This window comes from Conger conger, chromosome 3 (assembly GCF_963514075.1).
Source record: "Conger conger chromosome 3, fConCon1.1, whole genome shotgun sequence".
In the NCBI taxonomy this organism is placed as follows: domain Eukaryota; kingdom Metazoa; phylum Chordata; class Actinopteri; order Anguilliformes; family Congridae; genus Conger; species Conger conger.
This window is the reverse complement of record NC_083762.1, coordinates 51,825,145-51,836,582: the sequence shown is the minus strand read 5'-3', so window position 1 is coordinate 51,836,582 and position 11,438 is coordinate 51,825,145. Positions and strand designations below refer to the sequence as shown.

At 39.4% G+C, this 11,438-nt stretch overlaps 1 protein-coding gene across 2 annotated transcripts; it reads right to left on the bottom strand.

Annotated features, from left to right (window-relative positions):
* Positions 1 to 5,068: 5,068 nt before the first annotated feature.
* Positions 5,069 to 11,066, bottom strand: dynlt3 (dynein light chain Tctex-type 3). 2 transcript variants are annotated; one of them, XM_061236930.1, is made up of 5 exons: positions 10,910 to 11,066; positions 10,015 to 10,056; positions 9,562 to 9,685; positions 9,081 to 9,158; positions 5,069 to 8,146 (listed from the first exon to the last, which is right to left on the bottom strand). In XM_061236930.1, exons 1-5 carry the CDS (start codon positions 10,934 to 10,936, stop codon positions 8,070 to 8,072), a joined length of 348 nt encoding a protein of 115 aa, XP_061092914.1. In that variant the 5' UTR covers positions 10,937 to 11,066; the 3' UTR covers positions 5,069 to 8,069. The 2 variants fall into 2 exon arrangements, with proteins under 2 accessions (XP_061092914.1, XP_061092915.1); XM_061236931.1 differs by having other exon boundaries at positions 10,890 to 11,023.
* Between the last annotated feature and the right edge of the window lie 372 nt (positions 11,067 to 11,438).

Genomic DNA, 11,438 nt, shown 5'->3' with positions numbered 1-11,438 from the left:
GTGATCGAAGAGACTTTGACCGTGGAATGATTGTTGGTGGCAAACAGGGTGGTTTGATTATTTCATAAACTGCTGATCTCCTGGGATTTTCTTGCACAACAGTCTATAGAGTTTGCAAAGAATGGTGCAAAAACAGCAGTAGAAGTCTAAAAAAGAAGTTAATAAATACCTAATAATGCAAATAACAAATCAGCCAATCATGTGGTAGCAACTCATGCATAAATGCATAAAAACATGCAGGCACGGTCAAGAAGTTTAGTTGTTGCTCAGACCAAACATTGGATTGGTGAAGAAATGTGATCTACAGTGGCATCAGAAAATATTTAGACCCCTTCACCTTTTGCAAACTTTATTGTGTTGTAGATTTAAATGGATAAAATTGCCATTTTTGCCCATCAATACACACTTGGCAGCAATTACAGCTTCAATATTCTTGGGTAAGTCTTGACAAGCTTTGTACATCTGGATTTGGCCAGTTTATCCCATTCTTCCTGGCAGATCCTTTTAAGCTCTGTTAAATTGGATGGGAAGCGTCTGTGAACTGCAATCTTCAGGTCTCTCCACAGGTGTTCTATGGGATTTAAGTCTGGGCTTTGACTGCGCTACTCAAGGACAGTCAGAGACATGACCCGAAGCCACCTCAGCATTGTCTTGTCTGTATGTTTCAGGCCATTGTCTTGCTGAAAGGTGAACTGTCAGCCCAGTCTGAGGTCACGTGCACTCTGGAGCAGGTTTTCTTCCAGGATCTCTCTGTAGGCCCTGGGCTGACACACGTGTGGCCACAAGACAGCGACCCACTGTACAATCAATGCTGCCTTATATGCTACTATACCACATATCACAATAATTATTCAAGCACATTACTGTGTAAAATGTAGAGATACATTTATATTAACATCACGTGCTTCTCTGGACTTACCACGTTAAAATATTTTTTCTTTTGATAATTGCAAATTCCTCAATAATGTCTGTAAAGTCCAGCAGCCTGTTGCACCAGTAAAAGTTGCACCAGTTGCACCAACTTTTGTAGTTCCGACACAGCTATGATAAAACATATCATTTACATCTACTATGTGTGAAGTCATTCCTAAAACAGCCGTTGACATGTCCTGGAAAAGAAAGAAACCAAGTGCAAGCTATCCTCAATGCTTGTGCAATGGCACTGATCGATTCCCCCTTTTCTAAGGTAGACCAGCAGTTGATGACTAAAACATTCTGAGAGGTGTGAAGAAAAACCCCAAAACACCAGTCAATGTCATCACAATGTCATCTCCACAGGGCAGGGGTGAAGGAATCTCAATCTACCGTTCAAAGAAAACTTAGAGAGCAGCAATATAGAGGCTATATCACAAGATGCAAGCCACTCATCAGTAGTAAGCATCAGAAGGTCAGATTACAATTTGTAAAGAAGTACAGGGATGAGCTACAAACACTCTGTTTTATGGACTGATGAGACCAAGATGAACCCCTAACAAAGTGATGGAAAGGCCAAAGTGTGGAAAAAGAAGGGATCTGCTCATGATCCAAAACATACAAGCTCATCTGTGAAACCCGGTAGAGGAAGTGGCATGGCTTGGGCTTGCATGGCTACTTCTGGAGTGGAAAAGTGGAAGGTTTTAGACCCTCCAAGTCAATAACCAGACCTTAACCCAATTCAGCATGCATATTTGGTGATGCCAATGGGTTGCAGGCTTGATGCAAGCAAGGGATATTCTACCAAATATTCTTTCATTTACTCAAATACTCTCTGTTCCAATACTTTTGCTGAACTAAAGATTGGGTGGTCTGATACCATAGGTTCTATGTTCTAAGTAGTTTGACACATCTAGGTAAATACCAGGAAATAAAAGCAGAAATTCTGAACTCTTGTCTCATGTTAATCTTTATCTCAACCTCAACTGTATTCAGTTTATTGCAGAAACAAAGGAATTGGCCTTGAGGTTCCAATACTTTTGGAGGGGACTGTAAGCTAGCAGCATATTCCATTTATATGATGACATTGACATGCACTTGTGCTTTTGTGAACTGAGATTGGCTACAGAAAAAAACTGACATTCTCTCTCTGAGTACAGGAATAAATGACTCCGTAAATTATAAGGTTATAACAGAAAAATACTTTATGTCATGCCAAGTCAATTTTTGGAGAGCAATACATATCAAAGAAAAAACCCAGTTAAGGCAGTCCAAATACATCCACTAAAAGCCCATAATGAATCACCAGCTAGAATAGAGTTAGTAGGCCAATGCGGTGAGGTGGAGGAGGGCATGCAAATACATTTTGCGTAAAGTTCATTTTATTAAGCTTAGTGTGTATTATATACTACATGAACATGTATTTGTTGTACTGTATTTAACATTAGACGCAAGACTATGATTGATGAAAAGATTATTGAGGACATCCTGGGGAGGCCCTGTCAGCAGGGGAGACCTTGGGCTCCAGCCTATGTTGCCCATTGGTTGAACCCGGCCATGCATAGGGATGGTATTAGCCAGGTGATGAGCAGTGCCTGATGTTCGCCTGACAAATTGCTTGGAGTTCTGCCCAATTTTTGTCTCATCAGACCAGAGAATCTTTTTCCTCATGCTTTTCCTTTAAATGCTGTTTGGAAAACTCCAAGTAGGCTGTCATATGCCTTTTATTCAAGAGTGGTGTCCATCTAGCCACTCTACTATAAAGGCCTGATTGATGGGAGTGCTGCTGAGATAGTCATCCTTCCAGCAGGTTCTCCCACCTCTGCAGAGGACTTCTGAAGCTCTGTTAGAGTGACCATTGGGTTCTTGGGCACCTCCCTGACCAAGGCCCTTCTTGCCTAGTCACTGAGTTTGGCCAAACGGCCAACTCTAGGAAGAGTCCTGGTGGATTATAATTATTGAGGCCACTGTCTTCCTGGAAACACTCAAAGCTTTAGAAATGGTTTTATACCCTTGCCCTGGTCTATACCTGCCCACAATTTTATCGCAGAGGTCCAGAGAGTTCCTTGGACTTGATTGGTTGGTTTTTGTCCGGACATGCAGTCTGATTTGTGGGACCTTATATACACAAGTGTGTGCTTTTCTAAACTACGTCCAATAAATTCAATTTGCCATAGGTTTACTCCAATCAAGTTATAGACACATCTCTAGGATAATTAAAGCAAACAGAATGTGCCTGAGCACAATTTTATTTTTTTATTATTAATACATTGGGGGGCACGGATGGTGCAGTGGGTAGCACTGCCGCCTCACAGCAAGGAGGTCCTGGGTTCGAATCCCCGTCGGAGTTTGCATGTTCTCCCCGTGTCTGCGTGGGTTTCCTCCGGTTACTCCGGTTTCCTCCCACAGTCCAAAGACATGCAGGTCAGGCTGATTGGAGAGTCTAAATTGCCCATAGGAGTGTGTGAGTGAATGGTGTGTGTGCCCTGTGATGGACTGACGACCTGTCCAGGGTGTATTCCTGCCTTTCGCCCAATGTATGCTGGGATGGTCTCCAGCCCCCCTGTGACCCTGTTCATTATAAGCGGGTTAAGATAATGGATGGATTAATACATTGACAAAAATGTCTAAAAACATGTTTTCACTTTGCAATTATGGGTTATTAAATGGCAATTAATGTGTGCAAAAAAGTGAAGGGGTCTGAATACTTTCTGAAGCCACTGTATCTAAGTGACTTTGAACTTGGAATGATTGTTCAAGCGAGATGGGGTGGTTTGAGTATCTCAGAAACCACTGATCGGGGATTTTCATGCACAACAGTCTCTATGGTTCACAGAAAATGATGCGAAAAACAAATAAACATCCAGTGAGCAGCAGTTTATTGGGTGAATATGCCCTGTTAATGAGAGGTCAGAGGAAATAACCATGCGTACCATGGTTAAGCAGAAGACCAGTAAGTCTATTAAATACCTAATAAAGATAGATTCTTTAAAAGGTAGTGCTATGCAGATCATTCTTTGTTTAAGGAAAATATCTTTTTTTGCCTGAGGTAGCAGGTTCATCCATCCCTGGTTCCAGAAATAAAAACAGGCTGAGAGGAGCCCTATAGGCCCTATATCTACATGTGATGTACAATGTCAAATGTGTTACAATTTAAAATGAATAAAATACAGTGAGGTCTGTAAGTGACTGGATTTGAAATGCAACAATGAATATGAGGCTGAAGTGCAGTCTGTCTTCTTTAATTTGGGAGTATAAATATCCAAATCAGGTCGTCCATGTAAGAATTACATCCTTTTTTAAACATGGTCCCCGTATTTTAGGGAACCAAATCGAATTAGATGTCTATTCAGGTGTATTCGATTGCTTTCTTAGCGCAGGTATAACAAACCATTCACTATCTAGCTTTGATTCTTGGCTTCTGATCGCCTTTGGAATTGGTTATTGGCATTTGTCAACACGAGGACCAGGATACCCTCAAAGGTGAGAGTCTTCACTTTAAACTTATTCATAGTTTCATTTCAAATCCAATGTGCTGGAGTTAGGCCAAAAGAACAGAAATTGTACCAATGTATACTGTTAATGTTAATGTTAATATTCACCAAAATATAAAATTATTCTAAATAAATTGTGAAAGAATTATAACAGTATAGACTTCATTGACTGCATGCCATAATGTGTACAACAGTACAAGCTTTATAAAACGTATATACAAAAATAACACAATTGATCTTTTTCTGTTTACTGCTGCAAATTATCCCTCAACTATTCAACTTTCAGGATAATACCACCTTTTGAATGATTACGCCATGTGTATGGTGAAATTTGTATATTTATCTACCATTTCTGATTTTGGACGATATTACAGGACTTTTTTCTTGTCATAAGATTTAGGGGCAGGTACATCACCACAAATCACATTGTGACATCCTGAAATGTCATTATTTTTCTTCATCAAAAATCAGACATTTCTAGAAAAATGACTATTGGGAATTGCTGATGAAAAAAAAGCTCAAAACTATTTTGTTATGTCTTATTTCGGAATTCATCTTACTGAAGTATGTACCTCTGAAATGATCTGTAAAACCAAAGATGCGGTTTCAGTGGAACTAAACTATCCTGTATTATGGTAAGCTTTATAAAATACACACCCAACTGAGAGAAGAGATTAATAATGTTTATTTACAGCACTGGAGTATTTCCCTGCTCTGGTCTTTGGCCTTTCGTGGTGCAACACAAGGCAGACCACCCGGCCAGGAACCAACCCAGACTGACCGCACATTCTGCACAACTGCAGCTCAGCACATCACAAACAAATCTCCCCCTGTTCAAGACATGCTCATCTGTTATAACACAATCAATTGTCACTCTGAGGCAACACAATCGTACGTTACATTTCAACACTGTACAAGGCAGTTCGCCGGAAATATTCAGACTTTCCATACCAAACAATGGACATCCCTGTTTGTGTGTGCATGCAGTTCTATAAATGCTGCCTTTCTGAAAGTCAGACAGATTAGATATCGAAGGCTTTACCAGTCAAGGGTGGGTCACTCTATTAAAATAAAACTGCCCACCTGTACATGGACCGCTGATTGAGAGTTCTGTTTTTAACCACAAACACAATACTAGCAATCATTCATGAAATAAAAATAAACTTATTTTAAGAATATCCATTCAGTAGTAAGTTTGAACAGCAGATGGGGGAATGTGTACGCTAATGTGCAATTACCAAATATAAATTAGGCCTAGATTATTAAGTCTCTGAGCACTTTATTAGAAATACCTGTACACCTAATTATTCATGCGATTATCTAATCATCCAATTGTGTGGTAGCTGTGCAATGCATAGAATCATGCAGATACGGGTCAGGAGCTTCAGTTAATGTTCACATCAACCATCAAAATGGAGAAAAAATGGGATCTAAGTGACTTCGACCATGGAATGATTGTTGGTGCCAGACAGGGTTATCTCAGAAACTGCTGATCTCCTGGGATCTTCACACACAACTGTCTCTAGAGTTTGCAGAGAATGGAAATCTAAAAACATCTAATGAGCAGCAGTTCTGCAGGCAGAAACGCATTGTAAATGAGAGCTGTCCGAGGACAATGGCCAGACTGGTTAAAGCTGAGAGGAAGGTGACAGTAACGCAAATAACCACACATTACAACAGTGGTATGCAGATTAGCATCTCGAAACACACAACAGATCAAACCTCTAAGAGGATAGGCTACAGTAGCCAAAGTCAAATAAGTTTAATAAATACATAATGAAGTGTTCACTGAGTGTATATGTTTCATGTCAACCAGTCTTTCAGTTATTCCTTGATTCACAATACAAGCACAATGCTATCATTTTATCTGTTTTATGAAGCTCAATCTTGTTTTATTACTGCCAACCACTCTCTTTAAAATAACAATAAATTATCAGGAAAATATTTTACAGTTTTTTTTAACATTGCACCTTAAAATTAGCACCATAAATATTTTTAAAGGAACAGGTGAACTCGTGTCAGATGGTTTTTGAAATGATCATTGAATCTACAACAATCCTGTCAGAAGGCCAAACAAGAACCTTGTGACAGGACAGACAGGGCTTCTTGAACCAATTCTCTATGTACAGAGTCGGAAGTTTACATACACTTAGGTTGTAGTCATTAAACTCATTTTTAATCACTCCAGATTTCATGTTAGAAAACTATAGTGTTGGCAAGAACATCTACTTTGCGCATGACACAAGTAATTTTTCCAACAACAATTGTTTACAGACTATTCACACTATTATTTAGCTTTTAATTCACGTTATTACAATCCAGTGGGTCAGAAGTTCATACAATAAGTTGACTGTGCACGGGGGTGGCAGCATCATCTTGTGGGGTTGCTTTGCAGCAGGAAGAACTGGTGCACTTCATAAAATAGATGGCATTATGAGGATATATTGAAGCAACATCTCAAGACATCGGCCAGGAAGTTAAAGCTTGGACGCAAATGGCTATTCCAAATGGACAATGACCCAAAGCTTACTTCCAAAGTTGTGGCAAAATGGTTTAAGGACAACAAAGTCAAGGTATTGGGAGTGGCCATCACAAAGTCCTGACCTCAATCTAATCAACAATTTGTTGGCAGAACTAAAGAAGCGTGTGCACGGAGGCTGACAAACCTGACTCAGTTACAGCAGCTTGGTCAGACGGAATGGGCCAAAAGTCCAGCCCTGTGGAAGGCTACCCGAAATGTTTGACCCAAATTAAAAGATATAAAGGTAATGCTACCAAATAATAAGAGTGTATGTAAACTTCTGACCCACCGGGAATGTGATGAAAGAAATACAATTTGAAATAAATAATTCTCTCTACTATTATTTTGACATTTCACATTCTTAAATTGTGATCCTAACTGACCTAAGACAGGGAATGTTTACTAGGATTAAATATCAGGAATTGTGAAAAACTGAGTTTAAATGGATTTGTCTAAGGTGTACGTAAACCTCCGACTTGTTCCAACTGTACTAAGCACATTCTCTCAACTGTGGTTAAAAACACACACAAACAGTTCTTCCATGCAAGCAAATATTTTCTTAAACAACCCTTCCGACCCATGGGAGGAATTAAACCAAAGAAATAATAAATCACACTCATACTGTTCTATTTAGTCAATTCATTCTTCAGCATCATAAAGAATAAAATACACAAATTACTTCTCTCATTTCAGTCCAAAAACAGGCTTTTTTTACCGCTAAATGACTTTCTATGGTTTAGTTATTTAATGTTTTAGCTATATTTCATAAACTAGTTTAGAATGAAATAAAAAAAGTTGCAGAGAATAATTTCCTTATCTGGTCATGTTTTGCCAGGTATCCATTTTCTCTGGGAAAAGCAAACACTGTATACGGCACTGACCTCAGTACTATACAGACAATGATTATTGTAGCATACAGTACCTCTGCATGAAAAGTCATGCACAGTGCTCTCCACAAGCGTTCCAATATTTTAGCCAATCCATGGTGGCAGTGAGGTTTTTTTTTCTTATCTTTTTTTCTTAAACACATTTCATGTTGTTAGATTTCAGCATTAGATCTTCAAAGGCTTTGGCTGTTCTCCACCACTTTCATGTAAGTCCACATTTCTACTGGGTCTTACACCCTTTCTTGTACTCCTTGGTCAGACAGCCACAGCCACAGCAAACACGCTGACCACGCAGTACATGGTGCGGTTCTCCCATCTCACTGTGCAGCTCCCTGCAGATGACAACACGCTGAGTCACGACCCACCCTCTGCACAGCACTATTACTGTGATTGATTTTCATTTTCATTCCACATAATAATAATAATAATAATAATAATAATAATAACAGCCAAGAAATTACTGTGAATGAGAGCTTACTCAACTCACATGCCTGGCTAAATAAAAGGTAATGTTCTGGTACCACGAGTGTGACCAGGTTGACACTGACATGAGATGTCAGTGCTGGTCACACTCATGGTGGGCTGTCCAAATTGGGGGATGTGTTTTGCAAATAAAACGAGGGCCAGTCACTTCAGATGAATCGTGTTCTTGCTTAGGTGAGGTGCCCAATTGTGGTGAGGCAGAGATTCAAGCCAAAGCAGACCTGCTACATAAAACAGCCCACAAATGACTTACACAGAACACATAAATCAATCTTGTGTACTGTATCCACACACTTTGAGAGAGAGAAAGAGCACTCCAGGCTAAATAAAGGGTAAAACATTGAGGTCAAGGTTTGGATTTAGTGGTGTAGAAGGGAAGGCTAAGATTACAGAAAGAAATTAGGTGCAGAACACTACTTGTAAAAGGGCATGTTTTATTTTCAACTGCAACTTGAGCACTGTACTGTTGCTTTAGATACCTGTGCAGATTATTGTGGAACATTTATCTTGGACAGTGCAATGGTTATTTAGCAAATGCAAATTACACGCCAGACACTCTGAATTTTGAAGAAAAGCCCCCAGGAACAGAACGCTGACATCAGGCGGCCAGAGCAGGTCCAATCAGCGATGTACACAGAGAGAGCCTCACAAGGACAGTCCAAGTGAAATCAAGAAAGTTTACGATACATCAGTCTTTATTGACAATCCTTGTTCAGTCTATTAGAATATATCTACCAATTACTATCATCCATTACTCCCCAGGGTGTGCCCGTTAGGTCTTACCATCAGTGGCTGTATCCCAGTAACAGGAATTAGCTGTGTGTAGACCAGCTCCACTCTTCTGCATCACAGCACAATTCACTGGAGGGCACAGAAACAGGGTTAAGTGGCTAATCAAATAGGGGCTAACCTGCCAGTAAAAAATAAGTGCCAACCAACATAAAAACATCTATGTCAGATTTTTTTTTTAAAAATTTTAAGGCTGATTATTAATGTAATTTGCCTACAGAAATGCTGGAGTCATTTTATCTTAGAAAACAATGTGCTCAACATAGTGCATATGTGACAAAAAATTACTATATTCGACTCATGAAAAAGTAAACATATAAAGAATCAAATTAAAAAGCTAGATTCATTCAACTCAATAGATTTCATTAGCAATCAATCCAGAAAATGTAACACCTGACCTAGACCTTGCTGGTTATTTAAAAAATATGTTGCAATGGGGTCACATTGGCCTGCCCGTCCATATAAAATGGCATACCTATGTATTTGAAGGGCTTCCCTTGCTTGACCAACTGGGTGAGAGAGTGTTCCACAATGCTTGCTGTCCATTGGTTCACTTTGTTCTGGTTGTAGTCCATGCCCCCGATGATCCCTTCAATGCACTAAAGAGAAAAGCAATTCTCCTTTAGACAGAGTGCAACCCCGGGGCATTTGTGGATCATGAGATTCAGCACAGAAGACAGTAGCTCATTCTTGTGCGTTATCAGCAATCCATGTGTTGTAGCCACAGAGAAGTGCACTTAGTGAGGCAAAGACAGTACAGATACTGTAACAATTACTGTCCAGTTCTGTCTAAGCAAGCACATGGAGTCAGAAGAACTCAAGTTCAATAAGCATGATTATACAGAATTGTCTCTGGCCTATGCAAAAACACCACATGCTTAAAGAATCAATACCATAACTGATGTTTTAGCATTTAAAATCAGTTTACCTCTTTAACATGGTTACTTGCTTCATCTGGATTGAAGGGTACCTGTCAAAATGTTTAAAATGGAAAAAGGGTAATTATAGGCACTGAAAAACGCAGCCACATCGACAAAGGAATGAATGGAACCTCTCCTATACAGATAACTTCAGACCCCTTCTCAGTCTGTCAAACACAATGACAGACTAAAACATAAAGCTCAGAGTATCTTCATTTCATGGCTTTCAACTTCCAGTTTCAGGACCCATATGTGTCAAGATTTAAATTGGCCTTCTTTAACAAGAAACACAATTCCCTGCCCGGTGCAATGGTGTGATACTTTGGTGTGAAGCTTTATAAAATTAATAATTGACAGGACTTCAACGTTTAGTTTCGAATGCATGATAAACAGCTTGTAGATTTCTACACTGCATTGTCTCGTGCCACATTTTTGAGCTCCATAGATCACGAGACGCCGGACGCAGCCACGGTTACAACGCATATAACATCAGCTTAGTTAGTGATTCAACAGTTGTCTAGCGATTAAGACGATAATGTTGCATCGTCGTGTCAGTCATGCTTGACCACACCCCTGGAGATCGAATTATCCAACAGACAGTGACATCACGGAGGATGACAACTAGCTGTGCAATAGGTACCTGATGGGATGTATTTCAACTCGTGAAGACACCTTGATTGAATATGAACTCTGTGCTGTAGACGGAGATAAACGTCTAATGTAAACCTACAAAACAGTTAGCTAATACATCAGCAAGGCATTACATAATCTAGCTAGCTAGCTAGCGTGTGGTAATAGCGTTATTTAGTTAATCTACCAAGCGAATCATAGCTCGCAAACTCAGGCCAAACACAGGCATGTTTCGTTAGCTTATTCTGATTACCATTAGAATACTCGTTTTACCTCTTCACCGGAGTGGTATTCCTCCATTGTTTCAATATTAAATCTGACAACGAAATGTGGTTTCCAAATTAAATATGATAAACAGAAGTGGAATCAGCTTCGACAGACACTCCCTTGTTTGTAATACTGCGTTCCTGTTTTGCTGTCACAACTGGTGGTAAAGGACTGCAAAACAAGAGAAGTTCACAAAAGGAAAATGGAACCTTATACTTTGTTACTGCCACCTAGTGGTCAGATATTTCATTCCAACCACAGTTGCAAATATTACAATGTTATAAATATTAATGTTCTTAATTACTCTCTTCATGTTTTGAGGGATTATTTACCCTCTTTAGTCACGTTATGTCAGAAATATCTTTATGCCATGAACAGATATACACATTTTGCTTATTGTGCTATATTGCAAACAAATACATAGAGGTTAAAAAATCAACTGATCAAATTACAGACAGAGGTGAATCTATATGCCCCTAATTGGTGTAAAAAAAAAAAGCACCTGGCCAAAAACTAAAACTATGAATTAGTTGAA